The 21,002-nt window shown below is 39.3% G+C and overlaps 2 protein-coding genes across 6 annotated transcripts in view; one reads left to right on the forward strand and one right to left on the reverse strand.

The window, feature by feature from the left end:
- The first annotated feature begins 337 nt into the window (after positions 1–337).
- On the forward strand, positions 338–7,107 carry LOC117411762 (G-protein coupled receptor 12-like). The gene is made up of 2 exons (XM_034019503.3): positions 338–626; positions 1,382–7,107. The coding sequence occupies exon 2, from the start codon at positions 1,384–1,386 to the stop codon at positions 2,389–2,391; it is 1,008 nt and encodes a 335-aa protein (XP_033875394.2). The 5' UTR covers positions 338–626; positions 1,382–1,383; the 3' UTR covers positions 2,392–7,107.
- A 4,772-nt stretch (positions 7,108–11,879) lies between these two features.
- The window catches only part of LOC117411825 (actin-binding protein WASF3-like), a 43,012-nt gene continuing 33,889 nt past the window's right edge, over positions 11,880–21,002 (reverse strand). For 3 of the 5 annotated variants that reach the window (XM_058989075.1, XM_058989072.1, XM_058989073.1), the window contains 4 exons: positions 20,374–20,549; positions 19,345–19,614; positions 17,599–17,972; positions 11,880–15,971 (listed from right to left, as the gene is read on the reverse strand). In XM_058989075.1, coding sequence (XP_058845058.1) covers positions 15,814–15,971; positions 17,599–17,972; positions 19,345–19,614; positions 20,374–20,549 — 978 coding nt within the window. In that variant the 3' untranslated portion in view covers positions 11,880–15,813. The remainder of the gene's footprint in view (positions 15,972–17,598; positions 17,973–19,344; positions 19,615–20,373; positions 20,550–21,002) is intronic. The other 2 variants (XM_058989077.1, XM_058989074.1) reach the window with 1 other exon arrangement.

Below are 21,002 nucleotides of genomic sequence, written 5' to 3' on the forward strand. Positions count from 1 at the left end.
TGTATTTGCTGTAGAAAACAGAGGCTGTCCATCACATTAGCTTAGAGATCATAATCTATATTGCGGCATATTGAACACCAAAATAGAATGCGCTGCAGAAAAAAATACAAATGATAATATAACGAATAGGCTTATCTAAATATCTAATGTGTGTTTTAATAGTAGCGAATTGTGACACTTTGTTGTCTGACCCCCGTCTTCAAACGAAATCCGTAGCAGGACACGAGAGTGTAAATTCACGACTGATAATGACCATTGTAGGAAACCGGTACCTCTGCAGCCGGCAGTCGTGTGGAATGACCTTGGGGGAGGGTGTCTGCTACAATGCCTTGAGAAACCTTATGAATGAAATTCCTGTAGTGAACAGAAGCCGATATTATTATTCTGATCACAGCCTTTCTGATTCACAGACTTGGGACTTGATCATGACTATAGTGAGCACTTTTGACGTCAGAGCTGAGATTTATCAGCAGACCCAATGGGGCAGAATATTAAGCGCAAGTCAGTCGTTCTGCCAACATTATTAGCAGTGTTAACCGAGGAATAAACCTCAATACCAAGGACTATAGGACTGCAAAAAGACACTCTTGATCGTCAGGCTTTGGGCAAAGGGGTATCGGGAACTGGTAATTCATTTTTTTTATCTTGTTTTTAGTTCTTACTTGTGTACTTATTTGTATAAGGTAATGTGTAAAATTGTTTAGCGCTGTAAAACTGAAGATTGAATAGACGTGTTTAGTCTTCAGAGAAAGCTATAGAAACATTCTCCTTAAACTGTATGTAGTTTGACCTTTGTAGGTCCTTTATTGATAGCATTTGTAGAATGCCGATTTGTGAATGAAAGGTTGCATGAAAAATGTTTTTTTTTTTTTTTTATAAAAAGCAGAGCTAGGCATAGACTGCGCAGAATGCATACCGTTAAAAAAACATATTATGCTTCAGGTGTACCTTAATTATTATTTTATTTTTTACAAATGCAGAGCAATGGTTAAATCTTATGTAACAAAGGTGTACTTTTACGGCGCCCTTGCAATTATACAATAAGTCTAGGGTATGCGACTTTTATGTCCAAAATCGTATATTTATTGAATCTGATGCTGATATGTATATTTATTAGTAACATATCACTTTCAGTTGTTGTGTGGTAGTTATGACATATTGTCCTTCAGAGAGTTTATGTTAACACCGGCATGTTTTATCAAACAGTATAGACTATATTCTATGGATAAAGAAATTATGCTAATTGTGTGCGTTTTAACGTCTGAACCCTGTTTTTTTATGTATTGTCAGCTTTTCTTTCAGTTTTTCTTTCTTTGAATGTCACCCCTTCCTCTCTCTCACTCTCTCTCTCTAACACCCTCCTCCCCTCTCTCTCTCTCAGCTATGCTTCATACCCTTGCCGCAGCTATGAGCAACCAACTCCAAAATACCTCTTCCTTAAATACACTAAACTGGTTTTCGCAGGAAGGGAGAAACTCTACGACGGTCACAACTGCTGATCTCCTGCCGGTGTCTGTGAACCCTTGGGAAATCGTGTTGTGTGTGACTGGGACCCTCATAGCCTGTGAAAACGCTATCGTTCTAGCTATTCTATTCTACACACCCACTCTGCGGGCGCCCATGTTCATCTTAATCGGAAGTCTAGCCTTTGCAGACCTGCTAGCCGGACTCGGCCTGATTTTGAATTTCACCTTCATCTACCTGCTTCGTTCTGAACTTGCTTCTTTACTCTCCGCTGGGCTGCTAATAGCTGCGTTTTCTGCCTCTGTGTGTAACCTCTTAGCAATCACTATAGACCGGTACCTGTCTTTATACAACGCATTGACGTACCACACGGAGCGGACAGTGGCATTCACATACACGGTGCTGGTGGTGTTGTGGGCGCTGTGCATCACTCTGGGACTGTTACCCGCATTGGGTTGGAACTGTTTGAATGACGAGTCCTCCTGCAGCGTTCTGAAACCCATCACCAAAAACAACGCGGCGGTCTTGTCTGTGTCTTTCTTATTAATATTTGCCATGATGATGCAGCTGTACCTGCAGATCTGCAAAATCGCCTTCAGGCACGCACAGCAGATTGCGGTCCAACACCAGTTCATGACCACTTCGCACGCCTCTTCCACCACGAAGGGGGTGTCGACGTTATCCATTATTCTGGCGACCTTTGCTTTTTGCTGGATTCCTTTGGCGATGTACTCCCTGGTCGCAGACTACCGTTATCCCATGATATACACCTATGCTACGGTCCTGCCGGCGACGTGTAATTCGGTCATTAATCCTTTTATTTATGCCTTCAGAAACCCAGACTTTCAGAAGTCCCTCTGGGTGGCTTGCTGTGGCTGTATTCCCACTAACTTCTCCTTGAGACCAAGGACATCCAGTGATGTATAGTTCGAGTGGGCTTATTACAGCAGGACTATGGTTCTCAAGTACCCCTGGGACATATGCCGTGGGAACAACGTATTTGGATACGTTACACAAAAATAATAATAACAAACATATGCACTTAATGGGCTAGCTGTCGCTGTTTATCGTACTGTCTTAATCTGAAGTTCAAACTAATAACAACGGAAGTGAGCAGAGCAACAAACTCCCTTTTCGTTATTGCAATTTGGTTTTCATACGCAGTAAACGGCCCCTGTCTTTCAGCTGCCCCCACTACGTTGACAGAAGCTCGCTGTTCTGTTTCGGGGTTAATTAACAGCTTCACATCCAAGCTGACAGCAGAGTACTACACATGTATGGTGCACCTATACAAAGGCCGACACTACTAGCGTAAAAACAAACAAACAAACATCGTTTTACGCTTAAAAAAGAGCACGTGGTGGCTTTAAAGTCACTGGGCCACTGCATTATTTTTGTGGCGAAAAAACAAAACAGGAAACGTTACGAACCAAATAAAAGTGTCGTGTGTCACTGTGCAATGCTGATTTCTGCTGATGTATCTCGAGGTGAATTGCGGCCATAAACAGTAAATACAATGACACTTCTTTAGACCCTCTGTGACCTACTGTGACCTTCTGCGGCAATATGTGTGTGTGTGTGTGCGCTTGTGTGTGTGTGCGTGTGCGTGTGCGTGTGTGTGCGTGTGCGTGTGTGTGTTTTACAAAGTGACGTCCCCACTTTGTAAAACACCTTTTTAAAAACTAAATATGCCTTCATTTTTTTTTAAAGTGCCAAAATGTTTAGTTTGTTGTCTACTTTCACCCTTTGTGGAGTTTTCTGATTGGAGTTAGAAATAGTAAATATAAATATAATGAGAGTCAATGAGCAGTCCATAGGAATGCAAACATGTGTGTCTCAGTGTGTATGTGTGCGTGTGTGTGTCTCAGTGTGTGTGTGCGTGCGTGTGTGTGTGCCTCTGTGTGTGTGTATGTGTGTGTCTCAGTGTGTGTGTGTGTGTGTGTGTGTGTGTGTGTGTGTGTGTGTGTGTCTGTGTGCGCGCACTACAGTGGAAGTGGCTCAGTGACTTTATAGCCACCTTGCATAACACACCGTAAGCATTTTACGTTTTATAGAGGAAACAAGTTCAATGCCAAGTGCAGTTTTCCTTGTTTTTAATTACTTTAAATAAACTACCTCCGTCTGCTTCTTGCCCCGGAGGGTTAATGAAGTAAACATGAGGGGCTATTCGCTGTAACATCGGAATCCCTATGGGTTGCATTGACCACCTAGTAGTTATCCCAGGGTTACCACCCCTAAATTAGGTGGTTGATGCAATTCAGTATGATCCCCCAGTGCTGTCAAATGCTCTAAACAACCCCAGCTGTGGTTAATCCCCACAGGTAGACCAATGCTAATGCTTGCATTACTTTGATAACGTTTGTTTTCTGGAATTTAATTTAGAGCTTGGGCTCTGGCTTCACTATACTGGGGCCTCTGTTTAATTGATCATCATTATATTCTATCACTACTTTCTGTGCCAAGTACTGTATGAAGTATGTCATTCAATGTCAATTTTAACCACAATGCTATATGTACTATACTATATATTAAAGGTTCAAGATACTCATTTATATCAAATTTAACATGATGTGTAAAGAACTGCATATACATTAATCAGTCAGCTTTATTTACTGTACCGTTCCATCCCCTTTCCAAAAATAGTGATTATTCGGCAAAATGAGATCATGCTGATTTTCCAATTCTGTTGGTGAAGTCTAAATGATAGACAGGTATCCTCTACTAAGACATGTGTTATCTGCAGACCGCAAGCAGACTGCAGGATACTGAAACAATGCTTTATGTCTGTCTGTCCATCCTTCATACTCCATAACTCACAAACTAAGTAGGTTATGGAGGTCTTTGTCACCCAGATAGACTAAGGCATATACAAGGATTGTGGGAAATATTTGACTTTTGACCTCAAGGTCAAGGTCACAGAACATCAGGCCTATTCTCTGTTTTTGACTTTCTCACCATACGATTAGATACAATTTGGAACTTGGTTGAAGTAAATCCGTGAAGGCCAAGTTGGTCAAAACAGACTTTAAATCTCCCTTTATTAAAGTATGACTGACCAAGGACCAAAACCACTGATTCAATAATAACCTGCCAAGGATTCTCATTGTAATTACAGTTTTTAACCACGAGAGCCCTCAAATATTACAGCAGCCTACTTTACAATAATAAAACTAATACAAGACATTTGCAAGAAAAAGCAAGGGCCATCTTGAGGAGCTTTTGTGGTAAGTTAATTAATTTTTTTCAGATCTAACTTTTCTATAAAGCATTTTCAATATGTGGGATCTGTTTTGCAGGTATATACAAAAGCCATTATTAAAATATTAGTTTTCTTTTCATTAATTGCCTACATATTTCTCTACATAGGATACCTAATAGTAAGAATTGGAGGAGGGCTGTAGCTTTTGATGTTGAAAATCAATTTTACATTTTCAAAGAATTGTATTAGAAGCTGCAACAGCAAGCATTTTGTATCTTGTAAAAATCATGCATGTCGATTTCCTGTACCTACGACCAACCGATTCATTAAGTGTACCCACAAGAGATAACGGGTGAGTATAACAAATAAACACATGATTAAATAGAGGATTGCTAATAACATTTTGTGACCCGTAGTCTTTACAATATTTCACTGTTTAACTGACCCACACGTCTGTCTGTCTGTCTGTTACACTCTTGAATGGTAAGCACAGTAACTTCCTTGATTGTGTATCACTCTTCACTGTACTTTTTGTTTTTATTATTCAATCCTAGCCTATACGTTTGAGTAATCTTTCACTTACTGTGCACTTATTATTACCCGTTTATGAGGATGTATGTGCCTACACTGGTTTGTATATGAGGCAATGTCTACAGATACCAGAATACATGATTCTAGATGTGATGAAGTCACCCCAGAATTGAGAATGGAATGCAGAGAAAAGACTGCAAACTAATTGGCACTTGGCATTGTGCTAATGCAATGGGAAATTATAATGTTCGATTTGGGTAATTGCAATATGAAATACTTGAAAAACGATTATTTAAGAATCCTTCAGTTGTATATTGTACAGAGGCACCTTTATTCAGACAGTTAGCCTTTTTATTAATGTTAGTGTTCCTATAGTTCAATTTCTTTTTTTAAAAGAACTGTAGATCTTTAACTGTGGTAAGGGTCTGAATATCTTTTGGTGCCTCTTTTGTTTAATGTTGCATTGGGTCCAGATCGTTGTATGGCATTAAATGGTGTATTTTGTCATCAAACTCGTTAAGTAGGAGCAGTCTAATACTCCAGCTATCTTTACTTGTATCATTGCTCGTCTTAGAATCTGCTGAATTTATCTGTTTATTTAGTCATATGTGTTTTTAATATTGTGTTTAATAAAGTCACCAGTTTAGCAAGCTGAATTTCTGTAATAATGCCAGTAAAAACAACAACAAAAAAACCGCACCCCTTAGTGGTCATTTTTATACCAGCCTCATTGCAGAAATCCCGCTTGTTCAGACTTGGTGTGACTTTATTACACATGTCAAATACCCATGAGTGCAGGAAAGGTAATTAATGATTATTAGGCACACTCAAATGGTTAATCAACTTATTCACAATTAAACATTATGCAAATTCAGAGGGTATAATGTATTAATTTAGCTAGGCAATAATATTCACTAGTAATTACTAGGCTACTGTTAGATATACGTATTTGTACTTGGTTATAAAGCGTGACAAAAAAAAGTGTTCACAGTGTTTATAATGCAATATGCAAACACTGTTTCAATGTCTAATTTGAAGTTTCTCTGCCAATATTTTTAAATCAAATTTCTTATTAGCATTATCACTTTCCTGTTTTTTACGCTTGCAAATACAACGCTGCAGATACACACACAAACACAAAAAGATGCAACTGTTTCTTCAACGTATCGAACCACTTCCTGAGGTCACATGACCTGATTGCCGCTAGACCATTGGAGTGCTTTGATATAAGGAAGCAGCCGCAACTTTTAATTCTACTGCGTTGTTGAAACAGCGGCATATTCCAAATTGAAGTATACAACAAAGAAAGACCAGTCACAGTATTGCTAATACGAACATGGATTGTAAAACCTTAGCTAGCCTTCCTTTAAGACTTTATTTAAACCACCAAAACCGACTTTTAAATAAATAGACTCACAAATTAAAGCTGGCGTTTCCCATTAACTACTGTCAATGATGATGCCATCTAGTGACAGTAGAGGGAAGTACATTTGATAACTTTGTGTATTTGTTCCAACTAATGTTTTAATTGTTACACCGAGCCTATACAGTTGCCCATATCTGATTTATTAGATGACTTGGTACGGTTATGGAACTGGTCAGATATGTGGAGGTGTAGTTTATTACACTGCTTCAGGAGCTTCACAAAGACCCAACATATCCAATACAGGCATATTTCATAAGCGCACAATCACACAGCGAAACCTGTCAAATATTTCATGGAATCACAGGGTATATTCTGTTGGGAGCCCTCAATATTTTTGAAACATGGAACTTTAACAAATGTTTTGAGGAATGTTTTTTTTTCTAAAAAATCAAAGTTCTCATTTTGATGAATGAAATCGTTTGCAGTTAATTGAACCTCTTTTCAACTATTTTAGAGAAGTTTATTCTCATTTTAAAGTATTATTTGTCCTCGGATTTATATATATATATATATATATATATATATATATATATATATATATATATATATATATATAACATTCCTTAAAACAGTCTGTAAAGTTTAGTGAATATGGTTGATGATGTCATAAATGAGCAAGGGGCATTTGGAGTCTACATGCCTTTTGTATTTCCAAAAATGTTACTTTGACTACTGTATTGCTGGTGCCAAAAAGTACTGTATAAAAACAAAATGTACATAAGAAGCACCAATATGTGTTGTTTTAAGATTCCCATAAAAGCATTTGTGTTTTTGGAACTTGTTTATTTTTAATAATGCTGTTTTGAAACTTTTGCTGGGATCTATTTTTATACCTTGATGGCATGAGTTGTTGTTTTTTTTACTGTTAATGTTTTCGTAAATTTTTTGCAAAGTACGTGTGACATTGCCAGGTTTTCTTATCCCTGTGAAGTCACATTACAAAAAGGGTTTGTTTATAAATGTATTTTTGAATTAATTTTAAATATCAATTGTTTGTTTTGTTTCTTTGGATGGTGTATCGGTTTATTTTGCACAAATGTCCCTTTTGATTATTATTATTTGTTTATTTAGCAGATGCCTTTATCCAAGGCAACTTACAGAGACTAGGGTGTGTGAACTATGCATCAGCTGCAGAGTCACTAACAATTACATCTCACCCGAAAGACAGAGGTTAAGTGATTTGCTCAGGGTCACACAGAGTCAGTGACTCAGGTAGGATTTGAACTGGGGACCTCCTGGTTACAAGCCCTTTTCTTTAACCACTGGACCACACAGCCTATCATACAGACCATTGGTTTGTATTTAATCAAACAATGCAGCTGTGTGCAGTGTTACTAATTCAAATGTTGGTACAGACAGAACAGCCATAGACAACACAATGGGGAGAATTGGGGCGCTGTTAAAGCTCACATCTACATGTTAAATGTTTAATAAAAGCTCTGTTTGAGGCTGTAATAGCCATGTGAACTGCGCTTCAACAGCACCCCCTATAGGCAGGCTTTGTATTGCGTCATTGCATTCCCCATTGCTTGTTCTGTGCCAATGCAAAGTCAGCACTATCAATCAACACACAAACAAGGGACTGGGCAGATGGTATGATGATGAGAAGTAAAACATTTTTTTTAAAAGCCTAGGTTAAGATGTGTTGTAAAGTGTCTTACTATATAAGGATATTTGGTGTATTTAGGCACTGGCATCAATTTGTACAATACTTGTCACCTACACGTTTTCCTCACAGGATAGTTCAATACTTTATTATGTTAATGGAGACCTTCAAGAGGGATACCGCAACTTTAAAATCCCTTTTATTTTTGGTAACATCAGGACACTATAGAATTTATCAAGATGGCCAGTACAACGCACTTTACAGAAAAAAAGGACGGGCTATTTATTGCACTGTAAGTGTCGAATGTATTTCTTTGCTGAAAATAATTTATTTTTTATTACTGTAAATAGTACAAAACAAAAGGATTTGGAAGATAAAAAGAAAATCAAGTCCTAAATAAAAAAAAAAGAAATATTAATCATTGTGTGGGGGCTGTTTTTTTCACACTGTGTTTTGTTTTTTAAGAAATGCTTTGCAAATAAATAAATCAGGAAATTCAAAGGGATTAGGCGGCTTAAAAATAACTAGGATGAATCGAGACGAATGGAATTGCATGTCTGACAGTGGAAGGATCTTGTGGTAGAGTCGTCACTGTCAGAAACCAGGCAGGGTGGGAGGCAATTAAAAAGGAAAGCTTGTTTTTATTGTCAGCAGTGTAAACTTCAAGCATGGTTATAATGGATAAGGCGCTGGGGAGACAGCACATTGCAACTGTGGAGAGAGTCAAGCATAGAGCAACCTGACTATTTCCAAGGCTAAAAGTTATGAAGAGAGGGTGAAGGAATCGTGTACCCTGGAACAAGGAGGGTTAGCAGAGACTTGATTAGACTTTAAAAAGCCTCAGTGTTGACAAGGTTAACCCGAGCCAATACCTGAATGGCAACAGAGACCGGAGGACATGGCTGGACAGTGAGTAGAGACTCATATAGGACAGAGGGGAGGCTCTTGTTTACAGAGTAGTTAATGTATGGAATGGATTACCAAGCCGCATTGGGTTCTGGGAAGAATCTCTAGGGTGTGAGCGAGCATTGTTGAACCTTTACTTATGCTCTTAGGTTTCTATGTGAAGCGCACTTCTTACAGAGCGATTCTGTCAGTGCTGAGGGTGCACATGAAGAACACAGCTACGTTTCTTTTCATGTTGACATGCTTTATGTGTGGCCTCAGGCTGTTTTACTAGTATATAGGCACACTATCTGCTAATTGCTTCCTTACTAAATGTGTTGGTATCCCTAAACATATAATCCTCTCAGGGGTGCAAATGTGGCGCTATGACGCTAGATTCTAACACCAGGGTACCTCATATAGCACCAGCAACATTTCATTCTGGTACCAGTACAGATAACCATAGATCATTGGGTCTGGACTATTCACATGACACCCCCATTCAAAACAAATTGAAGAGCAGGAGGAGGGGCTTGATTAGAGCAGGGTTTGATAATTCAGCACCTCTCTGGTCCTAAACTTTCAAAACAGTTTAGCACCAATTTTCAAAACAATTTGCATCTCTGTCTCTCCTCCAAATACATGCAAAGGGTAACAATGAGAAATCAGTTTTCTACAAGTGGTTCCACAGTGGTACCCCAACTTTTTATGTACTTGTAGCACATGTTTTTGAAGAGTGGGGCGTCATCTTTGCCAGTGTGAAAAACAAATAAACATCAAGCCAATCTGTGTGAAAATGTGAAGATTATTACATCATTAAAACAGAGAGGTATCCCTGTAAAATTTCTTCTGATTTAAATGGGTTGCATTCAATCACAGAATTCTAGAAATTACATCTTGGGATCATTGCTGCCATCTGCAGGTGAACGGTTGACATGGCACCTGACACTCTCCCTCCCACAGTGACTCAGCGCTAAGATCTGCTTCTTTGCTCCTGTGGAAGGCAGATTTACTTCTTGGTGTCATCTTAAAGAAATAAATATAATGATGGGTTCTAAAGCCTCGGATGTACTCCTCCACAAAGCAGACAAACTCTTCAAATGAGTCAAAAGGATCAGTGTGCAGTATGTCTTCATGTCAGTCATTCATTGTGTAGGATTTTATTAAAAAACTGGCTATGGTATCAGCGAAGCACAGGAATCAAGCCTGTTTATTAAAGATGAGTCACCTTTCCAAATATCAGAATCAAATCTGTTTAAATGATATTCAACCGCGGTATGAGTAACTTGAGACCTGCTTTAATGTGCTGAACAGGAGACAAAAGTGATGTGATTTTACACTGCTTTAAAAGCCATTTCAAATAACAGTCCCGTTTCAATGTTAGTACCTGAATCGACTTCCGGCAAAGAATAGTTGGGCTCCAGCCTGCTGGTTTAATACAGGTCATGCTGCTTCACAAGACTTGCTAACCAGTGATGGTCAATGAATGTGTCACTACAAGTCTGCCCCCCCCTGCAACTGTGAGTTAATAAATGCTAAGCAGCCATTAACAATTTCTGAGGTGACACAAATGGCAGCTGCACACCCCTAGTTCAGTAGTTTTCCAGTGGTTGAAATAATGACAATGAGCTGAAACAACATTAGACAACGACGGAGAACATTCATAATAGAGAATTGAACAGGACAGAAACGAAATATAGAATGGAGGTGGCCAGCGTTACTTTAATGTGAAGGACTTGGGTCTGATTGATTGACAGATGCTTCACTTTTGTGGTGTCAGATTTTAAAGTGTTTGCTAAAAAATTAAAATCAAATCCTAATGTTTATGATAAACTAGAAAACTGTTTCAAAAAGCCTTAAATAGTTCTTTTTTAAAGATTTCTTTTTTAAAAATAATTCTGTTTATTGTTTCCCTTATAAAAATGCCCCACAGTATACCGAAGTGTAATAAAGCATTGTGAAAGCATGGTTAAGCATTGCAAACCATGGTAACCTATTATTATTATTTATTTCTTAGCAGACACCCTTACCCAAGGCGACTTACAGTTGTATACAAAAAATACATATCAACCTATGGTAAATGCTTAGTATACCATTGGAAAAGCATTGAAGAAATACTGTGGTAAACTTCTGTAAGTGCTACCAGGCTTGCGAGTGGCTAGTTAGTCCAAGAACTAGCCAAGAACGTGCGCCAGTCTTGGGGCTCACAATTGCAGAAACACATTTTGGGGGTAAAATAAAACATGACCAGGCATTCTACATTGGGCTTAAATCAATGCTGGGGTATCTGTAGCAGTATGTGACAAAGTTCGTATTATTGCAACAGATAAGGAAATATATTGAATACTCTGAAATATAGTTATAGGTGGGATGATTACAGTATATACCGGTCCATCAGAAGGGCATTCCGAGTGCAGTGTTGCTGCTGGTGAGCACACACGGCAAGGGGATGGAAAACACATACTGTGCATTAAGTGGTTTAAAGGCATACTGTCTACATGTTCTTAATATTGCATTTCTTACCCTGTTGTGTGAGTTCTCTAGCATTCTTTACTGCTGTTTCTGCTTAGATCTTTATTCCAGGGGTGCGAACTAATATCAACCACAGGGGCTGCTTCTGAAAAGACTCCTCAAAGCTGAATTTCTTAAGTGAGGTGGTTTTAGAAATGACGACTAGCGCCGTGCAACTGTGAGTTAGGAAAAAGTATCTCACAAATAATATTTCCATAAAAGTATTTTATTATCTATTTCTACATGCATATCTGCCCACATCTATGTTCCACATGGTGTATGTATATATATATATATATATATATATATATATATATATATATATATATATATATATATATATATATACACACACACACACATACATTATACCACTTTATATAGATAACCAAAAATACTTACAAGCAGTTTTACCAAAAATGTATACAACAGTTCCTTTAAAAAGACATATATTGAGTTATTATAAACTGCAGGCCATACATACATATTCGTTAGAACTTACAGTATACCTGAAAGCTGCAGTGTACCTTTTCTTCAGCCTCAAGAAAGAACCGTTTCAACAGCACATCAGATAAGAACGTTCAATACAGAAAACTCTGGCAACCTTCACCTTGAAAAGCCACACAGCCACATCATTTAACATGCAGTGTGGTTATTGGGTCTGAACAGCAGTGCTGGATGAAGTGTATTTACTGAGGAATAAGATTTGGCAGGTAGGATTTACACACCACAATTGTAACCCATAGGGGGTGCTAATGTACACTAAGTTGCATTAACTTGCTGCTGCAGTATATACAAGTAGACTTGTCGCTGTCAGCAACCAGGCAGTGTGGGGAAGCAATTAAAAAGAGAATCAGAATGCTTGGTTATATAGTCAAAAGTGTACTAATCCAGCATTTTGCACTATCACTAACTACATAGATCTCAAATGTGCAGTTTTGAAAGAAACACATATTCTAGCATGTTTAAACATGATATTTGGAAGCTCTTTTGTATACCTTATTCTTGGGTAATCTGCTTCCTCTTGTGGATCATTCCACCACAGCAGTGTCTTCTGGGTCATGTTACTGACTGAAAGCACATCAGTCAATAGGGGAAGCAGCTGATTTCTTATTGGCTAGAAAAGAAGCCAGTAAAGGGGTGGGGAGAATTTCACCCTCCAAGCGAAATGTCACAGAACGTGCAAGACAATCTAAAAGCATGGATTGTAAAACTGAGATTTCTTTAACCTCTAACCTTCAACCAGATAGCATGTTTTAAAATGAAAATAGATGTTTACTAAAACATGGCTTTCTTTCAAAACTGCACTTTAGATGAATGGATGCGAGACATTTCATGGAACTATTTTGTGAGCTACAATTGCTTTAAAAGCTGGCTAGACAAAGTTCTGCTATCATTCCTCTAATAGGAACCGGATGTGCACTTATGGGCTGAATGGCTTCCACTCTTTTGCAACTTTTCTTATGTTGTTATGTGGTAACTAACAGCCGTTCTCCTCTATTGCAGTTTAGCCCACAAGTGACTTCATAAGCACCCTGTGTAAATGTGATGGCTGCTAGTGGCATGCTGTGCTGTACGGTAGTGAAATAGTAATCAGAGGCAACTGTGTGTAATGCTTTTGGAAAATTCTCCTGAATTCACCTTAAATGCAAGGGATATATTGTGAATTCTCAACTAAAACAGTAGGGGGTAAACTCACAAGAAACGAACCAACTAACTCGTCAGTAGCCTTTTCAAATTCCTGTTTCCCTTACAAAATAAACCCTTTCAAGATCCTGATACTATAAACCCCATTTTATTTACAAGCCAATAATTTGGTTCCTGGTTCTTGAAGTAACATGACACTGTGACCTTTCAACTTTGTTGGCTGCACCTGCTTCTATGCAAAAGAGTTGAATGGGTACAATTTCCCATGATTTCTCAGAAACCAGGAATATGCTGCACATGTTTACACTACTCCTCTTTAGTACTGTATAATATGTACTGAATAATCTATGCTAATTGTAACAGGAATCCTGTCCTTTGCCCTATAGAATTCCCATGATTACTACAGAAAGAGTCAAACACCAAAACTCGCTATACAGACCAGTCAATGTGAGGCGGCTGTTTCACTGACCTTAAAGCACTCTTTTACTATATAATAACACAATCTAAACATTATGTAGGACTCTTTAAGGATTATTTTTGTAAGGGTTCTTTCAAAATCTCACCAATTCAAAGGCTTCTGAATTTAACATAACGTTTACAGATGAAAGAGATACTGCACCTCTGAATACACAATACTGCAGCTTTACATCTGCTACTGCAAATGCATCAAAAGATACAAGCAAAAACAACAACTTTGTGGGGTTTTCCCCCCTGTGTAGTAGGACAGATTGCTCAAATTTGTTTTATATTCAGACACATTTTATTTTTTAACCAGCAGTGGAATATTCTGTACACTTTTCATAACACTGATGTTGGTGATTATGTCCAGTGCTTATGTGGTGTATTCATGTGAAATGTTACTGCGCAGTAAAGATGAAGCAGACTAATACAGGAAGAGCATGTAATAACAGGTTATGAGAAGTGGGTGCAGGCAAAATAACTTTCTTTTCATGAAAAATAGACATTTATAATATATATATATATATATATATATATATATATATATATATATATATATATATATATATATATATACACAATGAGTAAGGGTGGGTAACACTGTGTACTTGTTTCTTCCAAGGAATGTATTAGTTACACGTACTTCCTTGTATGATCTGTTTTATCCTTGTAGTTTTTAAAATAAAAATCAGTTTGGTGGATATTTATTTACTCAATAAGAATTTCTTAAGTTCAATTCAAAAGCACAAAATAAATGTCAGATATTTACTGCTGATATAACTGTAAACGTTTTGAACAATATTAAATTCTAATCATTTTCTCGGTTTCAGAATCCAGCTGTGCCAATAGAATCCTGTAATGAGATCATGTGACCCACAGAACAGGAAGTGATTAGGTACCAGGAAACACCAGCGGGTTTTAGTCTATGGCATTAAAATTGAAATAACTACATAGCTGTGATTACCAGGAAACAGAAATGTATGATAAAAAAAACAATTCTCGTCAACACAATGAAAGGGGGAAGTGATAAGGTTGATCATACTAATACAAAGTATGAACATTTATTTGAAAGCCTTGGTTATTATCAGTAGTCCTATAAACACAGGAGTTTATTCCTTAATAAAACTGCAGATTTCCCTTAAGAAAGCTCTAAATTAAAAGAACAGAAAGCATGTGTGTGTTTTTTCCATGTAACAGTTCATTTCTGTGCTAGCTTCACAATGTTAATCCAACCATCAGTCCACTACGAAATCATGCACTTACATGACACAGTTTGGTGCGCACTGTACATTAAAAACAGTCTCCTTTTAATTATTCATTATTACCTTGAACAAATGCTTAACTATTACAGTAATTCAACATCAGCTGTTACGTACAGCACTGGGCTATTTGTATGACTATAGTTATACACAGATAAACTTGCAGGAATAAATTCTTCATTGATTGTACTAAGTTACCCTGTTCTTTGTTCCGCTTGGCTGCTCAGCAGCTCGGTTTATTTTGTGGTGAGCGAGTGACCGGCCAACCTGGTATGTATCCACGGCTAGATCTGCGTGGGGACAAGACTGCATGAGCTTATTTGACTTTATAATACACCTCGGTATACAAGAAAGTAAAATCAGAAAGGTCTCATGCCTGCCTAGCATATATTCAGACTTATCATCCCACAGGGCTTCAACTCAGGCATTCAGGTTTCTCGATTGCAAGTGGCTGAAACACAAACCTTCCGCGCTTCTGAAAGCAATCATCCATGATTTGAAAACAGTCAATCAAAATTCTCAAGGTAAAACTACAAGAAGCTAAGTCAGGTAGGCAAACTGTTCGGCTTCTTCAGTGTACTTGAGTCGGAGCAATTTAGCATTGATTGTCTTTCTGGCAATAAGAAGTTGCCGTTAAGAATTTAGCATTCTGGTCTTGTCGTTATTGTCTTTTTGTATATGCTCTGACAAACGCTCCCACAATGACACCCCGCAACGCCTTACATATGTATTGGAAAACTGCATTTGAACTGGCAGTTCTCAGAAGGTTGCTGACTAGGGCAGTGGCAGCCCCGAGGCCTGGTTTGAAGCCCTGGTCCCTGCTGTCTCAATCAGACCACTCATTCTCATCCAGCTCCGAGTCGTCGTCTGATTCGCTGTACTCCACCGCGATGCGGCGTGACAAGATGGTGGCCACATCGTTCGCCACCGGCTCCTTCTTCGCCTCCTGCTCCCTCTGCTCTTGAACTTTTCGAAGCTGAATACCTGGAGGGTGGAGAACGTTTTGTTCATTAAAACTGAAAATGTTACACAGGGTGGATGTCACTTGGGATATAAGTCCCAGAGCACGGAATATGCCACTAGAATATACTTTACAAAAGTGTCCCATAGTAAAAGCATAACAAAGCATACTGAAAGAATGATAAAGCATAGATAAGCACTATAATGCCCAGGGAGGTATGGTAAAGCATATTAAAAAAACACATCAAACCCTGGTAAACTCTTATAAGGGAATGCGGTTCAGATTTTCCTAGTTTCTACAAACTTCTGCAAGGAAATCTGTTGAGATTAATTCCCCAGTTAACTAATAACCCAGCTCTACAGTGCATGCAGTGAGCCACCGGCCCCTGGAGACATTCAGTCAATCAGAGTGCCAGTTTCTCTTGCTGTCTGTCGTAACGCATCATAATGAAATCCATCCACCATACCGTATTGAGTTTCTATCGTGCTTTATTCTCAACATCGGTACGGCTGACTGCTTGTTAAAATCATACCTGGGAACCTGGGTATGTGTCTCAGCAACTTAAAAAAGAGGTTCTCTGATTAGCCTTTGCTCTCTTTTCAATGAAAATGTAAATTATACTTGGACTTTGAACCTAAACAGTATACAGTACACCCTCGCTATAACGCTCTTCATTATAATGAACCTTCAGCTATAACGAACCTGGCCCCTGGACCCCCCCCCCCCCCCCCCAAAAAAAAGATAATATAAACACACACTGTAAACATCCCGGTCTGTACGCACAGGATGCCACCTCCGCAGTGAATTCAACTCTTTTGTTTAATAAAAAGCGCGCGCTGTGTAACTATGCCTCCAAAACCAAAATCATTTCATGTTGCAACAAAGCTGGAAACTATATTGATCATTTGAAAAAAGGAGTAACACAGGCATGAATATAGGTTGTCAAAAAGCACTGTTTTTTGGCTTGTTCAGGAACCATGCGGCAAAGCAAAAATTATTTAAAATAAATAAATAAATATATAAATAAATAAAACTTGAGGATCTGATTAACTTTTCATGTCGGGTTGATTCGGAATACAAGCTCAGTTTGGGATTCTTGCATGTTGGATTAAGATTTGGTGCACTTTGAAATGATTCATGTCAGATTGATTTTGAATAAATGTTCAGCTTCAATTTGGGATTTTTGCTTTTTGTACTGCGTTTTAATTCTTTAACGAATAGGATAAAGCAAAGACAGAATACATGAGACAAACAGGTACATGCAATTCTACTATTACTCCAACAGTTTATCGTTCATTTAGATTGTCCTTTCGCTATAATGAACCCCTCAATATAACGAACAACAGGCTTTGACCCCAACAGGTTCGTTATAGCGAGTGTGTACTGTATTGATAATAAAGCAGTATTTAATTGAGTTATAGGTGTATGTGTTATCCAACTCATAGTGTGTAAACACATCTTGGCTTCCACCCTTGGGTCAGTTCACTTCTACTTGTGCTGATATTTCTTCAGACTTACAGCATATAATACATTATATATTCATCCTTTTTTTTATAAAACAGTGAAACCAAAGTGCAAAATATGCAAACAAAGATGTGTTGGAAAAAGCAGATTGCATTTGTAATGTAACACAGCAAGCGAGCTCCCCACCTCTGCGAATGGCTGCGAGGAGGTCGCTGCGCGCGTCGCTCATGGGGACGAGTGGAATCTGAGACTTCCGTGAGTCCTGCGCTGCCGAGGGTGAGGCGGTGTGAGCAGTGGGGTGTGTGGGGGGGCCTGGAGGGGGAGGAGGAGGGGCCACAGGAGGGCCACCAGAAGGGGGCTGAGGCGGGGGAGGAGGGAAAGAGATAGGGGGGGCCAGAGGGGGGGAGGGGGAGTACGGTCGAGACACCGCAGTGACAGTACTCGGGGGCAGAGGGGCAGGGGGGGCAGCTGGACTGTCGAAAGCGGTCTGCGCTGAGGGAATGACAGGGGGAGGGGGAGGAGGAGCTGGGGGCACAAAGTATTCCGGGATCTGCTTGGCACTAAAAAAACAAAACAAAAAAAAGAAATACAGATTATATACTTAAAGGGTAATGATCTACTTTTTTTCTGAATATTTATTTTCTTACCTGTTTAATATCCTAGTATGTGTGTTCTGTATTATAAGACTTTTGAAGGCTGAATTTAGGTGGCTTGAAAAAAGGACCAAATTTAATTACTGTACCTTTAAGTAACGTATATAGTTCATTTGTGGCACCTACTGGGTTGTACTCTGTGGAATATCTCTCAGTGTGAGGGGGGCGGAGAGCTAAACAATAGAAGTACCTGACTGTGTGACATGTATGTTATAGAATGGAACTGGAACTACTGTAGGCTATGTATGGGCTGAAGCATTTGACTGCTATAATAAATGTGCTCTGTGTATGCGTCTGCACTCTCAAAACTTTCTTATGTGGTATATTCAGTCTTCCTCATCTCCCATGCCCTGTACAGAGGAGTACTGAGTGAACCCATACACATGCCCTGGATCAGAGCCTTGCTCCTCGCATTGCTCCCTAATGCTTACATTAGTTTCTTAATGCATTAGGTAATCAATATTGACACCACAATCACTGTGGAGTTTAATTCATTTGTTTATCAGGCTTGAATTCCGATGGATTTTTGAGGCCTGCTTTTTAAAGTAGCGATGTCTATATTTGTTGCCTCACATTTCGAATTCAATGTGCTGCAAAAGCAAGGGTTGGGTCAGAATATATCCAGTTTATCACTTTCAACACTGCAGTCTTGCAGACGGGTAAACTGATCGGGTATATACCTGTATATACAGTCAACCCCTATTACTTCAAAAGGGACTGTGGAAAAGTGTTGAAAACAAGCAGACTTCACTCTATCATATGTTCACCTGGCAACAACAACCTAGCAAAATAATCATTACAACACACAAGCATTGATACAACAGACATGCCTGTTTTGCTTTGTAACTTACTTACATTTGAACCGTCTATTCTTAGGATTTTTAGATAAGTGATATTAGTAGTGGACAATAAGTGTGACAATAACCAAAGTGATACCAGGAGCTTGTATTTTGTCCAGGGCATTTCAATGTGTAGCTAACAGACAGGGTGTAATTGACAGGAGTGATATTACAGGGATTTGATTCTCTGCAGTTCTTGGAGTATATTCCAGCAGACATCGGTATAATCCACATCACCACACAATCCGACACAAGTGATAGTCTGTGCTTGAGAGGCACACAAGATGAATGGCAGAAAGAGGGGGTTCAAATCAGGAGGGGTGTGCGCCTGCCTTTCAGGAGCACCGGGTTCACAAGAATGTGAAAACAAATAAATAAATCAATAAACAAAGAAACAAAGAAAGACATCAATCAATCAATAAGGCACAGCTCTCCGGTACCTGTAGTCCTTGGCTGTGGGCGGCCGCGGTCCGTTGAGTGCTGGGTCGGGGGGCAGGGGCACGTGGGGCTGCTGCACCCTCCCCAGAGAGCTCTGTCTGCCTGCTGTGGTGGCCGGGCCCCTGTACGCACGGTCCAGTGACTGGGTCTGCACTGGGGCCGCCAGCAGCTCCTTGCTGTCGCCGGTGGAGTAGGAGCTGGACGCACTCACCTGCTGGGAGGGGTGGTTCGGACTAGCAGGGTAGGAGTGCTCTGCATCAGAGGCCGCAGACCTGTACAAGGGGACATGTAAGCTGTCAATTTCTGCTGGTGAAAGTGGAATTTGGCTTGTGAAACGGTCTCCGTGTTTCTATGTCCTGATTGACAATATACCTGTGTGATGTCTGTGCTGGCTTTCTGGATGTGCAAGAGATTGGAGGAATGGATGTTCATGTCATGAGTGTAGAAACCCAATGTAAGAACAGGGCACCCTGGGATCTGTAGTTCTGGAGCTGCTCAAAACAGCCAGGCTCTGGGACATATTACTACAGCTACCACAATGCCGTGTGCAATGAAATGTAAAAAAAAAAAAAAAACTATACCCATATAAGACAACTTAATTGGTTAGAGTAGGGCTGTCTTTTTACAAAGCTCTGAAAGGAGTCAAAATACATTTGTAGGTCCATGTATGTATGTCACACTCCCACTGTGCACTTATGATATGCTGTTCTATATGTAAAGTTGGTCATGCTGATCTGCTTTTTTTCATGATACTGATAGCTCTAATTTTGTATTCACAGCTGTGATGGGGATATGTGGGTTACTGACATGTATTCATGAAATGGCATATCTAAAAACCTTGCATAATTGAATTAATTAATGATTTATAGCTTCACTTAAAAAAAAAATCTCTAAAGGATGTGGACTCCCTGTGACACACCAGTCCATTTTATAGATTTCAAACCTGATTTCTAGAACATAAACACCACCGCCACCACCAGGAGCGACCCAATGAAATCAAGATGTGTCCCTTTCTATTTTGAGTAGTGCACCTGTTGTCTGGAGAGAGCGAGCCCTCAGAAGACACAGCGTGGTACGGAGAGGGGGAGAACCTGTTATCGGGCCGGAACTCCTTGTCGTACGCCATCAAGTTCCACACATCGCGGCGGTTTCTCGCCTTGCGCACCTTCCTCACTTCTCGGCTCGGGTCCTCCACTTGCTTCTGCTCCTATAAGAAACAAGAACATGTTGAATCAGCTTCCAAGCCAGCCTGTAGAGAATGTGGACAGAGCTGAGCTCAATCCCATTGGAAGGCTTACAGAACCACATTGATTTACCATAGCTGTATCCCGTGATGTGCGCATCTCAATGATAGATTTAAGGGATAATGGCAATGCTATGGAGAGTTTTGAGGTAGATATTTCCTGTTGTAAAGTGTTTTAAGCATCAATAAAAAATAAACCAGACCCTTTTTCAAGTCAGTTTAGCTTCTTCATCTATAACAAAGCTTGTAGTCAAGCCCTTCTACTGCTACATTATTAATAGCTGCATGTCTGGCTTCTAGCGGGGTTGGACGAGAATGACAGCTTCCCCTTATTATCATATACTAAAAATGATCACGGTTAATGGTGATTATTTTAAATCATGTGTTAACTCCCATTAATTGTGACTAATAAGTACT

The sequence above is a fragment of the Acipenser ruthenus genome, chromosome 16, assembly GCF_902713425.1.
Source record: "Acipenser ruthenus chromosome 16, fAciRut3.2 maternal haplotype, whole genome shotgun sequence".
NCBI lineage: Eukaryota > Metazoa > Chordata > Actinopteri > Acipenseriformes > Acipenseridae > Acipenser > Acipenser ruthenus.